The sequence below is a fragment of the Pelophylax lessonae genome, assembly GCF_965119305.1.
Source record: "Pelophylax lessonae genome assembly, chromosome: 2".
Taxonomy (NCBI): Eukaryota; Metazoa; Chordata; class Amphibia; order Anura; family Ranidae; genus Pelophylax; species Pelophylax lessonae.
The window spans coordinates 231358319-231376844 of NC_138769.1; the positions used below are offsets into that span (position 1 = coordinate 231358319).

General features: G+C 41.0%; 1 protein-coding gene across 3 annotated transcripts in view; it reads right to left on the minus strand.

Annotated features, from left to right (window-relative positions):
• MAGI3 (membrane associated guanylate kinase, WW and PDZ domain containing 3) overlaps positions 1-18526 on the minus strand; it is a 603948-nt gene that overhangs the window by 30141 nt on the left and 555281 nt on the right. For all 3 annotated transcript variants that reach the window (XM_082246222.1, XM_082246221.1, XM_082246223.1), the window contains exons 17-19: positions 15187-15289; positions 5102-5219; positions 4122-4265 (exon numbers count right to left, since the gene is read on the minus strand). In XM_082246222.1, the coding sequence (XP_082102348.1) occupies positions 4122-4265; positions 5102-5219; positions 15187-15289 (365 nt within the window). The remainder of the gene's footprint in view (positions 1-4121; positions 4266-5101; positions 5220-15186; positions 15290-18526) is intronic.

Genomic DNA, 18526 nt, shown 5'->3' on the forward strand with positions numbered 1-18526 from the left:
CATTAGGAAATAATAGCACTCACTACTGCACAAGGCCTGCTGTGTTGGAAAATGCACTATTATGTGCGCAGTCTTGTACTGCACCTAGTGTGAACAAGCCCTTAAAGAATAATTCCAGACATGTCAATATAATATACATAGGTACATTGATCCAGATTGGATCAATGTATATAAACTGTACTATGCTCATACCATACCTGGCCGAGGCCCCAGGTAGCTGAAAATCACAAAAATAGACACTGCTACTCCAGTGACCCCCGTCTGCTTCTGGGTCCTGTGCCAAGCGGCTGCACTTCTGCTTATGGCGTACAGGAGGTCGACAGGAATGCCTTGCATTTTCTGATTGAACTCAAAGTGTTCTCTGATTGAACAAGGGGGAGAGGCGGAGCAGTGACATCACACTCTCCACCTTGTCCAATCAGAGAATTTTCTGCATTCATTCAGAAAACACAAAGCATTTTCTGAATGGTGAACATGTTAAGAAGCCAACCTCCTGTTCAGCACAAGACACGGAAGCAAGTTGAGATCGTTGGAAGTAGTGGTGTCTACTTTAGTAATTTCCAGCTTCCAAGGACGTCAGCCAGGTCTGGTATATGCACTGTACATGGCTACATTGGTCCAGACTGGACCAATGTAACTATGTATAATATAGTCATCCTGGGAATTATTCCTAAAAGATGAAATATAATTTACTTATATTTTGCCTTTCCTGGTTGCTCCACACAGTCTAATTAAATTAATAACGTGTTTTAAATAAAACCTTTTCATTACTTTAATTTATTCCCTGTGACATCATCTCTGTGCTTCTCTATGCAATGCAGGTAAATCATGGATGGTGGGAGCCGGGGGTGGAAAGGTGCTGTACACCGCTTCCTGAAAACATCACAACTTCCTGTCCTAATACTCATTACAAGAACACTCAGTCCAGATGCAAGCAGTGGGCTAGTTCTTGGGATGGATTATACACATATCATATTAGTGGATGTTCCCAAGTAGACAGTATTTGCATGCAGACTGCCATAAGCAATGACCTCATATGATGCTGAACCTCCATGGCTGAAAGAGCAGAAATCCAATGAAGGAAAGGGGCAACACAGGGACACTAAGACAGGGGAGGAAAAGTGCTAAAAGGAGAGGAGCCTGCACAACTGTGCAAGACTAAAAGTAAAACCAGAGTTCAGGTTTAATATAGAAGAGCCGTCTTTGGGCTTCCATTCTTCAGGAAATGAATAATGTCTGATTGGTTACTATGAATAACTATATTTCAATTCCTTCATTATACAAAGTTAGCCCAACTAAGGAATACATGTAAAATGTAAATGCTAGTGTTAAATTATGCTATAGCACTTTACTTTACGGCTGTATAGAGCAGTTTGGACACTGTCAAACCTGCCAACAATGTAGGTATAAAATAGATCCAAAATTGGCTCTGATCCATCTGATTATATTATATAAAGGCCAATGATACAAATACACATCAAACTTTAGAACAACCAGGGTGCCTTGAAGTTTCTTCAGGGGTGCCTTGGCAAAATACCTAAAAATTGCCCAAAAATAGTATACACGCCGACGTGTGGATGAAGGCTGCCTTTTAGTTATACTAAGTCACAGGTTTTCATTGTGCACCATTACAACCTTCTAGCTGCCGACATTCTAACGACCAACGGTATCATCAGTTGATGAGGATATTAGTCGCCTGCATAGCATCCTTGTTTGACCCTCCCCTCCAACAGCGTTGGGGTCACATTAGCTGAATGATGGAGAAACATTGGAATACTAGCCAGTACCAGTTTGCAAAAGTGTATTTGCTTTTGGAAGAATAAATCCCCTCTAATGTTGGTTGTCCTACTTGGATTTCTGCATTATATAGAACTATTAGCCCCCATTCACACGAAGGCGACCTGTGAGGCGACCTGGTCGCCTCACAGGTCGCCGCAGGTCGCCTTCTATAGGGAAGCTGCGGACCCGTTCTAATAGGAGTGACAGAAGTCGCTCCGACTTAGAAAAAGGGTCCGGAGCTTCTTTGGGGCGACCCGGAGGCGACCGCCATAGACTTCAATGTTATGAAGTCCGTGGCGGCCGCTCCGAGGTCGCGGCACACTGCTCGCACCGCGACCTCGGAGGTCGCCACCCGAAGTCGGATCGCCCCTATGTGAACGGGGCCTAAGAATAGTTTTTACATTTTAGAATGAGGTGCCTCAAGACTGTCCATAGTTTTTAAAAGGTGCCTTGAGATTTTCCATCATTCTTAAAGGGTGCCTTGACTGAAAAAAGGGAAACCCTGCTTTAGAATATGCAGTCACATTTCAAAATGTGTTCCCTAATAACCATTTTATTTTGCCTCTAAAACATGCCATGTAACAAAAACCAGCAATGAAATATTACCATATAAATATTTTATTTTTCTTACAGGCTTACATAAAGGGCCATGTGAATTTTTTTTTAAAACATTGATGAAACAAGGAGCAGTTTGGCTATATCTGTGCCCCCTGCAGCTACTGTATTTTAGTGGCCTCCTTTTGCATTTATAACCTGGGTCTTTTTTGGACCCATATTTCAAATTCATATATATTGATTTTTGGAAAGTTTTATTCATTTGTTATTTTTTGATCCTAAACAAATAGCATCTGAATGATCTTTAATTGTAAATGCCTCTTTAGGCCGCATCAGCTTTGGTAAGCATTTGCAAAGCATATGAAAAGCTTAAAGCAGCTTTCTTGAAGTCTCTAAAGTACCCTTCAGCACTTGCCCAGGTGTACTGAATGCAAATCTTCATGGGATTGGTGGCTGTTGTTTAGTACAAGCTTTTAGCGGGCTTCAGTGAAATTTAGCAGACTTGAAACTTGGTAAAGTCTCCCAAAAGCTTAGAGTGACTGCAGCACTTCTATTAGGATCAGTATTTAACACACCTAAGTAAGAATGCTTTAAAGGGTTAGTTCAACTTTACAGAAAACTATGAAGTCCATGGTCACTATTGCATTAATTTAAACAAATCCAATTTAAAAAATATCCATTTGTTCTCCTCCCATACCTGTAGGCTGTTTGTGAACAGAATGAAACCTGCCCCAATCACTTCCGATATATTTCACATATTCATCCTGTTCTCTTCTCTTGGATGAACTAGACGTTAGGATGTCCGCCCCCTAGCAGTACAGGAGCAAACACCATCTTTCTGAGCCCTGCAAATGTGCATCACTATCTTTTTGTTGCTGAGCACATCTGCTCATCGGAGAGCACAATGCGCATGTGTGGGATTTAGAAGGACAGCACTCCCTCCTGTACTGCTAGGGGTCGTCCTAACGGCTGGTCAATGCCAGAGGACAAGACAATGCTGTGAAAAATATCAGAATAAAATCAAAAAAGAAATTGCGCTAAAAGACTGCAAGCAGCTGGCACAGCAATCGATAGAAACTGCATAACAAATATAGATCAAAAGTTACGTGCTAAAAAGAAAATCATATTCACTTTTTTTTTTTTTTCTCGGGGTGTGGAATTTTCTTCCAGGATGATCCAGCATTCATACATCAATATTATGTGCAAGTTATTCTCTAATATTAAAATATCAGTTGTCCTAATCTCTAAGTTACATAATCATCTTTTTAGAGAAAACATTGACTATACTGCTTTGCTCTAGGTCGTGCTCAGGGTAATGCTTTATTTAGCTGTAATGTGTGTATGGTTGATTGCACTTTTATTTTCTGTATGTTTATGTATTCCTTTCTAACACAGTATATTTTAAATCAGAAAAGTCATGTCTTTTTTCATCTCTTATCTGTGTTATCCTTGTTCTTTGAAATTCACCTGCAGAACCTGAAGATCAACATTACGAAGCACTACAGGAAGAAATACTATTGTGTGGGATATGCTGCTGGTGTGGATATACTGCTGATAGTTCCGTAGCTACCTGTCACTGATCTGAGCATTGTTTATCCTCTGATAAATGACAGGTATTGACAGAGCAGTCATTACATGGACACTGCCGGGTGCTGCAGAGAGATGTCCTTAGGACTCGGAACGCACAGAGGCCCGTAATTTGTAAGTAATTCCCTTGGAAACAACATATTGTTTCTTTACTGCGGTGACAGGGAACAGCATCTTGTTTGTTAATGATCTATACATACGTGAATACGTCCATCCTTGATGGCTGGCCCATCTTCTGCGAGGCGGAGGATAAATAGTCCCATGTTATACTCTTTTCCTCCACGAAGGCTAAACCCAAAGCCCCTAGGTCCTCGCTCCAGCTCCACAGGATAGCAACCCACATGCTGAAAATATACAGTTACACTTTTAGAACCCAGTTGAATTCCTGCTGATTTTAAAAATGTCTTACTTAAAAACAATAGCAGGCAATCAGGTGTGTGTGTGTGTGTGTGTGTGTGTGTGTGTATATAGAGTATATAGTAGAATACACTGAAATCAAACAACTGTAAGCTACACTGCAATTTCAGCGGGTCCAAGAGGTTTTAGATTTTGAGAACAATTACCAACAACTACGATAGTTCAACAGGATAAAAGTGAAACACATTGCGTAGAAACCCTCATTATATACAGCTATTGGTAAACCTTGAATGGTATGATGACCTAGGTGCATAATTCTGAAGTCATCTACATTAAAGCTCACCTGCCATTTAATTGGCAAATTTACAAATATTTTTTGATATTGACCACACAGAGATGACTCACCAAGAATATCAGATATTAAAACATCTACTCATGCTCTAAACTGTTCCCATGGCAATGTGGCCTGTGATTCATCGGACTACAAGATGTGGCACACCCATAAAACTTTTAAAAAAAAAGTAGGATTAGTGCTTCTGGAGGTTATAAAAACCTTCTATTCAAGAAAAGCCCTACCGGGCCCAATCCTCTGACCATTTTAAGGTAAATCTGATGCACAGCCTACAGAAAGTAGAAAGTAGAGTACACAGACATGTACAACCTACAGATGTTCCAAGAGCGAATGTCATTTACCAGTGGTAAAAGTTTGCACAACCACAGAATGAAAAAACATGCACAGGAACCAACAACCTAATATGGAAAAATCCTTCCTAAGTATATAAACTTTGGTTCTACAGTAAATAGGTTTTCTATCCAAACCTACCTGTGAGTGCCTGCCTCCTGAAGGCAAGGTATGTACAGCATCAGGTTTGTGATCTGTCCATAAGAACCTGTATGTGGCAGAGGGGTCTCCTTTATTGCTGTCTGCATCCAGGGTGTTTCTGTAAAAAAAAAAAAAAATACATTCTAAAATTCACATTCTATGTTTCAAAGTCCAGGGAATACAAGGTTCTCTACCCCTAACAAAAAACACATGCAGAATTTCAGAATTTCTTACTACGACAATACAAATATCACTGATGGTGCCCAAAGCGTAGGCAATTGGATTTTGGGTTCTGATCACTGAAAGAACTAGTCTTGATTTTTAAAGCCAACCTTGCACTAATTTCCTCACAGACCCTCTCCATGGACAAAAAGCTGCATAAAAATGTAAAAAAAAAAAACACCTTTGGTAAAAGCTGGTAAACATTGCTCACCTTACCCTTGCTTTTGTATTGCAGAGTGTGATATCGACACCCCTTCTGGCAAGATTCAAAGATCTCATGAGAAGATGTCACCACACTGTGCTGAAGTGCCTTTTCCAGAGATATGGGAGTCTAATAATTTCCAGGATTTCGTTGGAAGGATTTTCATACCACCCTTGCCTAGGTACCAGAGAGAAGGTAATGCGCCGTACACATGGGCCAAATGTCAGGCGGTATCGAATGGGCATGACCGAAAAAGGCCAATGGCGGAGAGCGATGACCAGAGTCTTCTGGCGGGGGGCCCGCCCCCCTGTCAGAACACAATAGAACAGCATGGGAGATTATTGTACTAACATTGGATTATTAGTACAGCGGCTCCGACCTGAGCTGTCAGGTTTTTTTCTCCGTTGAGCCCGCTGGGTTGAAGGAAAAAAAACCTAGCAGTGTGTACTAGGCTTAAGTGTATTTACTAACTGTTTTTCCAGTTTCTTCTACATCTTTTTGTCATGGGGTGATTGCCCTGTTTAAATAAGCGGACCTTACATTTTAGTGACTTCATACTCACTGAACATTGCTTTTTCTCTTTATAAAATGAAGACCAGAACAATCCACGTGTTCAGAGCATTTATCACGCTTAGAGATCCTGGGCAAGGGGATACATGTTAACTCTCCTTGCCAAGAAAACAATAATTCAATCACAAATGGAATAAAAAACAATAATTTAGGGGAAAGAATAATTTATTTTAACTGGTCACATATCTTGAGACCCATATTTGTTGCAGTGTTTACTAGGAAGAAGTTTTTGACAAGGCTTAACAATTTAAACATGCTTGCCCTTTCATAATATTGTTATTAGCCGCATTAAGACCAGGTCGTTTTCGGACACTTTTTGTTTACATGTAAAAATCTGTATTTTTTTTTTGCTAAAAAATTACTTAGAATTCCCAAACATTATATATTTTTTTAAAAACAGAGGACCTTTAGAATATATTGGTGGGTGTTGCAATTTTTTACATCACACAGTATTTGTGCAGCGTTTTCTCAAACCCAATTTTTTGGGGTAAAACTACACTTTTTTGAATTTCAATGTGCAAAAACAAAAAATAATACCAATTTGTTTGGTAACACTTAGAAGATGATGTTACTTTGAGTAAATATATACTAAACATGTCATGCTTTAAAATTGCGCATGCCCTGTAACGGTGACAAACAACAAAAATTGTACTATCCATAGGCAACGCAATTTAAATGCCTTTACAGGTTACTACTTTAGATTTACACAGAAGGCGTGGTGCTAGAATCACTGCCCATGATATGATGTTCACGGTGATACCTCACGTGTGGGACGATCACTGTTTACATGTGGGACCGAGGCATGCGGTCGTCTTTAAATACAGGCATTATCCTGATATAACCACTTGAACTCCAGCGAGTGTTTAAAGTGGAGTTCCACCCAAAAGTGGAAGCTCCAAGCTCCGCTTATCTGTCTCCTATCCCCCTCGGGTGCAAAATTTGTTTTTGACATGTACTCGTCCCAACTTCTGTCGGACCTCGCCGCAATGAGGTCCGTCAGAAGTTCTCCTTACCCGCAGTAGGGAATCGGCTGTGGCAGCACCCAAAAGCCGATGGAAACATTGCTGGATTCCAGGACAGGTAAATGTCCTAATATTAAAAGTCAGCAGATACAGTATGTGTAGCTGCTGAGTTTTACTTTTTCCGTGGGGGGCTGGAGCACGGCTTTAAAAAAATATGATTTGAAAATCAGCAACTAGCCCATTTTGCAATCACTCGGACTTTCTGCCTAAAGTATAAAAAAATTCTACACAATAACTCGCATATTAAATGTTGCTTCGCCATTGTAGATTCTTGCTGATTTTCAAATAAAGAACCATCTAAGTACAATTTTTAAGCATTTTTCTATACGGTCTTGTGACCACAAAGCTTCAGCTCAATCAACTTTTCTCTGCGGCAGGTGGGAATGAACTCTTTCCCAGTGGACAACGCTGGCAGGAAACATCACTACTCTACGAGACTTAGAACACACAGACTAGCCAGACAAAATGTACGCAGGGAGTTTAACATGTGTGCTATCATGTAGCCTTTCATCTACTTTCACAACTGTGGAGATGAGATATCAGCCACACAGGGAGTGCATCATTTTCATGAATTATCCAACTCATAGACTTTGTATTGTAAGAAGGATCAGATCAAAAAGGCCAAAAACTGTTTAGAACTCCAAAGAAGAAATCAGAGCATGTACAAGAAATAAGCAAATACATCTGCCCCAAAATACATTGATACTTTACAGGATATAGATATATATAGGAATAAGCATAAACTCACATTGGGAAGATTATTTACATTATATATATATATATATATATATACACATACACACACATACATACATATACATACACACACATACACTGCTCAAAAAAATGAAGGAAACACTTTTTAATCAGAGTACAGCATCAAGTCAATTAAACTCCTGGTATATTGATCTGGTCAGTTAAGTAGCGGAGGGGGTTGTTATTCAGTATCAGCTGCTTTGGTGTTAATGAAATTAACAGGTGCATAATATGGGCAACAATGAAACAACCCCCTAAACAAGAATGGTTTTACAGGTGAGGCCACAAAAAAATGTTTTCCCCAACTCATTTTTTTTTACTGTTTTTGCATTTTGCTAGGGTCAGTGTCACTACTGATAGCATGAGGCAATACCTGGACCCTATAGAGGTGTCACAGCCAATCCAACTCCTCCAGGATGGCACATCAATACATGCCTTTGCCACAAGGTTTGCTGTGTCTCCCAGCACAGCCACAAGGTTTGCTGTGTCTCCCAGCACAGTCTGAAGAGCATGGAGGATATTTCAGGAGACAGGCAGTTACTCTAGGAGAGCTAGACAGGGCTGTAGAAGGTCCTTAACCCATCAACTGGACTGGTATCTGTTCCTTTATGCACGGAGGAACAGGATGAGCACTGCCAGAGCCCTACAAAATTACCTCCAGCAGGCCACTGGTGGGATGTTCTCTGACCAAACAATCAGAAACAGACTTCATGAGGGTGGCCTGAGGGCCGACGTCCTCTAGTGGGCCCTGTGCTCACTGCCCAGCACCGTGGAGCACGATCGGCATTTGCCACTGAACACCAAAATTGGCAGGTCCGCCACTGGCGCCCTGTGCTTTTCACAGACGAGAGCAGGTTCACTCTCAGCACATGACAGACTTAAAATGGTCTGGAGAAGCCTTAGAGAATGTTATGCTGCCTGTAACATCATTCAGCATGACTGATTTGGTGGTGGGTCAGTGATGGTCCGGGGAGGCATATCCATGTAGGGACGTACAGATCACTACAGGCTAGACAATGGCACTTTGACTGCCATTAGGGATGAAATCCTTGGACCCATTGTCAAACCCTACGCTGGTGCAGTGGAACTTGGGTTCCTTCTGGTGCACGACAATGCTCGGCCTTATGTGGCAAGAGTATGCAGCCAGTTCCTGGAGAATGAAGGAATTGATACCATTGAATGTCCCCCATGCTTGCCTGACCTAAATCTATTCAAATTGAGTTGCAGTTCAGTGGGTAAAATAAGTGTTTGATCCCCAATCAAAACATGAGTTAGTACTTAGTGGAGAAACCCTTGTTGGCAAGCACAGAGGTAAGACGTTTCTTGTAGTTGGTTACCAGGTCCAGGTTATCAGGATAGATTTTGGTCCACTCTTCTTTACAGATCTTCTCTAAATCCTTAAGGTATCTTAGCTGTTGCTTGGCAACTGAAAGTTTCAGCTCCCGCCATAAATATTCTATAGAATTAAGGTCTGGAGACTGGCTAGGCTACTCAATAACCCCAATGTGCTTCTTTGTGAGCCACTCCTTTGTTGCCTTGGCAGTATGTTTTGGGTCAGTGTCATGCTGGAAGACCCATCCATTACCCTTCTTCCATGAGGGAAGAAAGTTATCATCCAAGATTTTACAATACATTGCCCTGTCTATTGGCCCCTCAATGCGGCAAAATCGACCTGTACCTTTAGCAGAGAAACAGCCCCCAAAGCATTATGTTTCCACCTCCATATTTGACTGTAGGGATGGTGTTCTTAGGGTCATAGTCAGCATTTTATTTCCTCCAAACACAGCGAATCAAGTTAATACCAAAGAGCTTAATTTTGGTCTCATCTGACCACAGCACTTTCTCCTAATCCTTCTCTGAATCATTTAGATGTTCCTTCAGATGGGCCTTTACATGTGCCTTCTAGAGGAGGGGGACCCTGGGGGCGCAGCAGAATTTCAATCCATGGCGGCGTATTGTTTTACCAATGGTTTATTTGGTAACTGTGGTCCCAACTGCCTCAAGATCATTCACAAGCTCCTCCCATGTAGTTCTGGGCTGATCCCTCACTTTTCACATGATCATCCTTGCCCCATGAGTCAAAATCTTCCATAAATGGTTATTTTATATTTCTTCCATTTGCAAAAAAAATTCGCTCCAACAGTTGTCTCCTTCTCCTCAAGATGCTTGCTGATGGTGTTCCAGCCCATTCCAGCCTTGTGCAGGTCTACAATCTTGTCCCTGAGGTCCTTTGACAGCTCTTTGGTCTTGCTCACGATTGTGAGGTTTGAATGGAAGAAAGATTCTGTGGAAAGGTGTCTTTTATACAATTTTTTGCTTGTTTATTATGTATTCGGTCTGACCAGACTTATGTGGTTAAGCATCCCATCCCCCACACACACCTGTACTCTATTGGTGTCCTCCATCAAGTAGATATAGGAGGAGTCCCCTGCAGTGCATTAGCACACCTTCCCTGCAAGGAGTGTTGTCTCCAAGGGTAAGAGAGGCTGGATTCACCCCTTTTTTATGGATAGTGTAGGACCCACCGATAATGGGGTACTTTGACTCAGTGGTGGGCTTGAGCACGATATGGCCATATGGTGGAACTAAATCCCCATTTTTATTTATGGATTGTCTCCATATTTGATAGTCATTTCTTTTGCATGGTTGCGCTATTCTTTTTTAATATACATGTTGCTTGGTCCATAGCTGCACCGGCTTTAGATATACATGTTCAGGGTTTGCTCCCCCAATTTTTTGCTTGTTTATTATGTATTCGGTCTGTCCAGACTTATGGGGTTGAGCATCCCATCCCCCACACACACCTGTACTCTATTGGTGTCCTCCATCAAGTAGATATAGGAGGAGTCCCCTGCAGTGCATTAGCACACCTTCCCAGCAAGGAGTGTTGTCTCCAAGGGTAAGAGAGGCTGGATTCACCCCTTTTTTATGGATAGTGTAGGACCCACCGATAATGGGGTACTTTGACTCAGTGGTGGGCTTGAGCACGATATGGCCATATGGTGGAACTAAATCCCCATTTTTATTTATGGATTGTCTCCATATTTGATAGTCATTTCTTTTGCATGGTTGCGCTATTCTTTTTTAATATACATGTTGCTTGGTCCATAGCTGCACCGGCTTTAGATATACATGTTCAGGGTTTGCTCCCCCAATTTTTTGCTTGTTTATTATGTATTCGGTTTGACCAGACTTATGAGGTTGAGCATCCCATCCCCCACACACACCTGTACTCTATTGGTGTCCTCCATCAAGTAGATATAGGAGGAGTCCCCTGCAGTGCATTAGCACACCTTCCCAGCAAGGAGTGTTGTCTCCAAGGGTAAGAGAGGCTGGATTCACCCCTTTTTTATGGATAGTGTAGGACCCACCGATAATGGGGTACTTTGACGCAGTGGTGGGCTTGAGCACGATATGGCCATATGGTGGAACTAAATCCCCATTTTTATTTATGGATTGTCTCCATATTTGATAGTCATTTCTTTTGCATGGTTGCGCTATTCTTTTTTAATATACATGTTGCTTGGTCCATAGCTGCACCGGCTTTAGATATACATGTTCAGGGTTTGCTCCCCCAATTTTTTGCTTGTTTTTTATACACATAACGAGTTGTTGTTCGGAGCACCTTCCTAAATTGACAGGACTAATCTGTGTACCACATGAGCACATACAGTAGCCAGTCTGTGGGAGACAGAATTATTGTTTGATACGCGATCAAATACTTATTTTACTCGCTGAACTGCAACTCAATTTATAACATTAGTTTCATGCGTGTTTTCTAGATTTTTGGTTGATATTCTGTCTCTATCATTTAAAATACACCTATGATAAAAATGATATACCCTTCATTTCTTTGTAAGTGAGCAAACTTACAAAATCCGCAGGGGATCAAATAATTATATTCCCCACTGTATATACATATATATAGCTGCACATTTATACACACACACACACATATATATATATATATATATATATATATATATATATATATATATATATATAACAAAACAAAAAAAACCCTATTATTTTAATACAGTAAAACCTTGGATTGCAAGTACCTTGTGAGTGTTTTACAAGACGAGCAACATTTTTAAATACATTTTAACTTGATAAATGTCTTGCAATACGAGAAGCAACTGAGTAGAAGCCTTCGGTCACACCGGGTACGATTTAAAATAATGCAATTTAAAGCACAACTTCAACCATTACTTCAGGGCTACTTCTGTGAGATTTTTAATGATTTGAAATGACTTCAGTGTTACTATAGTGGGAGGGGAAGTCCATGTCACAGGGAGGAACAGTGATGTTATGAACAAAGGTTTAACTAGCAAAGGGTTAATAATGACCTTCCTTCAGGCTCAAGTAAGAGAGGTGCCTCCAAGTGTAGCAATATGGTTAAATTTAATGAAGGTACAACACTTAGCAACTCACATGGCTGATGAATAAAACAGGCACATCTAAGTATGCAAGCATCTGAGGTAAAGCTGTCCACATAGACCGCCCTCCACACCGCCAGCTCTCACCGTTGTCAGTCTGCAATCGTGACCGGGAATACTACCCTGCAGTAGAGCAATCTGAAAGCGAGGCTTGAAGCGCTCGTGGAGCGCAGCATGGAAGGGATGACGGTGTGGAGGACGGTCTATGTGGACAGCTTTACCCCGGATGCCTGCATCCTTAGATGTGCCTGTTTTAATCATCAACCATGTGAGTTGTTAAATGCAGTACCTTTATTAAATGTAAACATATTGCTACACTTAGACGCACCTCTCTTCTCTTTTAAACTCTGTAGCTCCTGCTGGATTCTGCTTTATGCATTCCCTATTGATACTTTTTTTTTGTGTTTGAGCAACGAATCATCTGAGTTTCCATTACAGTGGGTACGGAAAGTATTCAGACCCCCTTAAATTTTTCACTCTTTGTTATATTGCAGCCATTTGCTAAAATCATTTAGGTTCATTCTTCTTCCTCGTGAATGTACACATAGCACCCCATACTGACAGAAAAACACAGAATTGTTGACATTGTTGCAGATTTATTAAAAAAGAAAAACTGAAATATCACATGGTCCTAAGTATTCAGACCCTTTGCTGTGACACTCATATATTTAACTCAGGTGCTTTCCATTTCTTCTGATCATCCTTGAGATGGTTCTACACCTTCATTTGAGTCCAGCTGTGTTTGATTATACTGATTGGACTTGATTAGGAAAGCCACACACCTGTCTATATAAGACCTTCCAGATCACAATGCATGTCAGAGCAAACGAGAATCATGAGGTCAAAGGAACTGCCTGAAGAGCTCAGAGACAGAATTGTGGCAAGGCACAGATCTGGCCAAGGTTACAAAAAGATTTCTGCTGCACTTAAGGTTCCTAAGAGCACAGTGGCCTCCATAATCCTCAAATGGAAGACGTTTGGGACGACCAGAACCCTTCCTAGAGCTGGCCGTCCGGCCAAACTGAGCTATCGGGGGAGAAGAGCCTTGGTGAGAGAGGTAAAGAAGAACCCAAAGATCACTCTGGCTGAGCTCCAGAGATGCAGTCAGGAGATGGGAGAAAGTTGTAGAAAGTCAACCATCACTGCAGCCCTCCACCAGTCGGGGCTTTATGGCAGAGTGGCCCGACGGAAGCCTCTCCTCAGTGTAAGACACATGAAAGCCCGCATGGAGTTTGCTAAAAAACACCTGAAGGACTCCAACATGGTGAGAAATAAGATTCTCTGGTCTGATGAGACCAAAATAGAACTTTTTGGCCTTAATTCTAAGCGGTATGTGTGGAGAAAACCAGGCACTGCTCATCACCTGTCCAATACAGTCCCAACAGTGAAGCATGGTGGTGGCAGCATCATGCTGTGGGGGTGTTTTTCAGCTGCAGGGACAGGACGACTGGTTGCAATCGAGGGAAAGATGAATGCGGCCAAGTACAGGGATATCCTGGACAAAAACCTTCTCCAGAGTGCTCTGGACCTCAGACTGGGCCGAAGGTTTACCTTCCAACAAGACAATGACCCTAAGCACACAGCTAAAATAACGAAGGAGTGGCTTCACAACAACTCCGTGACTGTTCTTGAATGGCCCAGCCAGAGCCCTGACTTAAACCCAATTGAGCATCTCTGGAGAGACCTAAAAATGGCTGTCCACCAACGTTTACCATCCAACCTGACAGAACTGGAGAGGATCTGCAAGGAGGAATGGCAGAGGATCCCCAAATCCAGGTGTGAAAGACTTGTTGCATCTTTCCCAAAAAGACTCCTGGCTGTATTAGATCAAAAGGGGGCTTCTACTAAATACTGAGCAAAGGGTCTGAATACTTAGGACCATGTGATATTTCAGTTTTTCCTTTTTAATAAATCTGCAACAATGTCAACAATTCTGTGTTTTTCTGTCAGTATGGGGTGCTATGTGTACATTCATGAGGAAGAAGAATGAACCTAAATGATTTTAGCAAATGGCTGCAATATAACAAAGGGTGAAAAATTTAAGGGGGTCTGAATACTTTCCGTACCCACTGTATTTCTTATGGGGAAATTTGCTTTGATATACGAGTGCTTTGGATTACAAGCACGATTCCATAACAAATTATGCTCACAATCCAAGGTTTTACTGAATTATGGGGAGAAATAACCACTTATAAAATATTTCTAGAGTCAAAAAGAAAATGAAATTGACAGAGCACTGAATTCACTAGTCACCAATATGACAGTTAAGTACAAGGACATGTCAGTAACTGTGTCTGAGATACAGAGTACTTTGTTCAGAAAGCCATCAGGATCTGAGCTTTGTGAAGAGAGAAAGCTATGACATTACATTTGCATCAGGTCATGTAAATTCAACAAGTAGTCAACTTTCTAACATAGCCTTTACATTTTTCTTGTAGCGGTTTGCTGCTCTTTCAAAAGCAGAACCTCAGTCAAGACAAAGAAATAAACGTATATAATATCAGATTATATCTATCTGTTTTTTGTTAAATATGTAAGCTCTAGAAGACCCTGTATTAACCTTAATAACTTCAGCACCCAAAGTCTTGGCTGTTCTACTGAATGTTGAATTTGAATGAATTTGCTTTTGTACTCAAGTATCATGGTCCTGAATTTACACAGAAATCCCTTGTCTTTGGAAATATAGTAACCTAAGAGCTGGTGTAGATCATTAGCTTTTCTGTTGAACAACGCATCCAAACAAGAACTAGGTAAGCAGCTTTACTTCTGCTGTATAAAATCCTGAATTCTGTGTCTCGCCTGCAGCGCTCTTTTAATAACGCAAGAGGTGCCAATGCAGTATAGAAATACTGTGTCAGCATGGCATTTCCTTACCTGTCTAGCGTGCCATAATTCGGTTGCGCTTGTCCCATAGCACGATGCTGAGGAGCAGGGCTCTGTCTTGCAGAATTTGAGCCAGATGGAGGACCCCTGTGTTCTAATAAAAGAAGACAATATTGGTGTTAGTACATATTTTTGCACTGACAATTTTAAGGGAGATCAGTTACTAGGATAAGAGCCCTCAAACATGTAGTCAGTCACTCTGTAACATGTTTCTCGCATTTATGAGTCTTCCAAAGTTTGGATTCATTTTATAGCATATTGCTAACATCACTCGGGGAGCAGCACTCTGCAGACAACCATAAAGTAACAGAAGAGAGCCATACTGCTCCTTTTTCAACGCTGACATCCTTGTGCCCAGAGTTAAAAGTACAAGTCACAAGTACTGTTAGATACCTGCTACTGAGAACTTGGCAATTGCAGCATTAAAATGAAGTGGTGTCTTCTCTATGATACAATGATTCTGCTTGATATGTTAGACTTACTTTAAAATCAAACACATATTGAACAATATGATTTAAAAGGTCAGCTCACCTAAACGTGATCGTTTTTTGTGGTCGTTTTAAAGCTACACTATCTAGCACTTTATATTATCCTTCAGGATGTATAATGAGGAGATATCTACACTTAAATTCTTTGGTCTGCGCACCTGCTGTGGAAATTAAAAATAATGCAACAGGAGGTGCTGGAGTACACAAAAAAGTGTGTGGGGACACAAAAAACTCTAAGACGGATAGTAACAGAATCTGAATTATAGCACACACTATAGATCACACTGTTGGAGTATCTAAGAAATAAAGATAGCCAGGGGTTGGTTCAGGCTACCAGGCTCCATCTATAGCTAAAATACCACTTTTGGGTGGACTGAGTCTTTTTGGGACCCTTTAGGGATTGGCTTAAGAAAATCAATTAACTTAGAATGCCAACTCAAATTACATATAGAAAAAATAAGTCGCGCTGCGTGATATGGGTAAACAAATAAATGTCCAAACAAATGAGTGTCCCAAATATCAGATTGAACGACGTTGGAAACAGTGAGCAACTCCACAGTCTCTTTAGGAAATGCGCTTACCAAATAGCCACTAAAAATCAGCAAGATTCATGAGCCGAGGTGTAGTCACAAATCTGGGAGATTGGAGTGATCAGAGTCCTCAACGAATGATGTTAGTAGTAACCATAAAAAGAAGAAAAAACTTGCATAGTGTGATACCGTACAAATAATGATCAAATCATAGGTTCCACCACCAAGGGAAATCCCTTAACAATTGTGCAGAAGCTCACCAAATGGAAATAGTGATCAGTGAAACCGAATATCAGGGAGCGAAAAATAATATAGAAGAAAGGACCACCACCAATTGTGAAGCCTCTTACCAGAGTTAAATTAAATTTATGCAGACAAGGTCAATCCAAAAGAGAACCAAGAAGCCAAAAGAGTCACTCAGATGGCACTGCGAGCCTCTTACCAGAAGAAAGAACAATCTGTGCAGTATGATCTCTTCGGTTTCACTGATCACTATTTCCATTTGGTGAGCTTCTGCACAATTGTTAAGGGATTTCCCTTGGTGGTGGAACCTATGATTTGATCATTATTTGTACGGTATCACACTATGCAAGTTTTTTCTTCTTTTTATGGTTACTACTAACATCATTCGTTGAGGACTCTGATCACTCCAATCTCCCAGATTTGTGACTACACCTCGGCTCATGAATCTTGCTGATTTTTAGTGGCTATTTGGTAAGCGCATTTCCTAAAGAGACTGTGGAGTTGCTCACTGTTTCCAACGTCGTTCAATCTGATATTTGGGACACTCATTTGTTTGGACATTTATTTGTTTACCCATATCACGCAGCGCGACTTATTTTTTCTATATGTTATTTTAGGGTGTGGTCGCACTTGAAGTCGCTGCTTTTTGATTGTTTTGTTCACCTTAGCGCAGTTATTTCTTCTTTACAATTTCAACTCAAATTACATGCCAAGAAAATATCATGACTTTTTTTGCAACACAGTGCATCAACTGTTAATGCATGTGATAGGGGTTCCAGTCTAAATGAATGACACTGCCACTGCACAAAGTGCCATGTGTTAACACGCACTGAAGTAACATGCGACAAAATGCATGTTACTACAATTTATAGGTCAGAAGGGGACCATTAACAATGTTCTTTTATGCATGTACTAGTTATGCAAGCTTTTGCAATGCCTTAACATATTTTAAAAGAGATGTTCTGGCTTCCTACAAAAAAAAAACCCAATAACAATTATATATATACTGTGTGTGTGTGTGTATATATATATATATATATATATATATATATATATTTTTTTTTTTTTTTTTGCTTACTAGAGTGCTGGGCTGCTGGTCCAGGCATCTAGGTGGATCCCAACTGTAAAGTATGGCCAAAATAGCTTTGGGCATACTTTTCCTTTAAGTTTAATACTATATAGTCCCAGGGCATAACTGATGTTTACAGTAGAAAGTCTACAAACACTTGCACTGTATTTGATGCAAGTTATTAGCTCACCAAGTACATTGTAAGAAGACCTAAAGAAATGCCTCATTAAAGACCAACTCTAGCCAAAGTTTTAGTGTTGGATAAAATGAGGATTGGTTAAAAGCTTATTTGGGTTTTTAAAGCGGAGCTCCACTCCAACGAGGGGAAGATCCACTTGTCTGCTTTCTCCCCCTCCTCCGCTGCCACATTTGTCACCTTTTGGGGGCGTGGGGGGTACCTGGTTTAAAGGTGCAGTGCGGTGAACTTGGATGAAAATTCGACTCCCACAGCCTTCTGGGACACTTCACAGGTCCCAGAAGACTGCAGCCCCTTCACAAAGTGCAGCACGCTTCACAATCTAGGAAACCAGCTGTGAAGCTGTAAGGCTTCACTGCTGATTGCCCTCAGTCAGGATGGTGGCGCCAGCACCCAATAGCCAATTAAAGAATTGGCTTGGGTGAGGGCACCACTGGATACCTGGACAGGTAAGTGTTCTAATATTAAAGGTCAGCTGCTACAGTGTTTGTAGCTTCTGACTTTTAGCTTTTGTGGGGGAGTCTGGAGCTCTTCTTTAGGCCCCTTTCACACTTTTGCGACCTAAAAGTTGCGAAATTTTGCCGCAATTTTGACTGGACTTGAAGCAATGCCTATGTCTATGGAACTTAAAAGGTATCAAAGTCGGAACACAGTAGTGCAGTTAGTACTTTGAAGTTGTTGCAACTCGAAGTTGCACAGACATGAACGGTACTCATTGGAAATCATGGAGTACAACTTGTGATGCAACTTTGCAGTCCCAAATCGCAGGACAAGTCACACAAGTGTGAAAGGGGCATAAATGTGG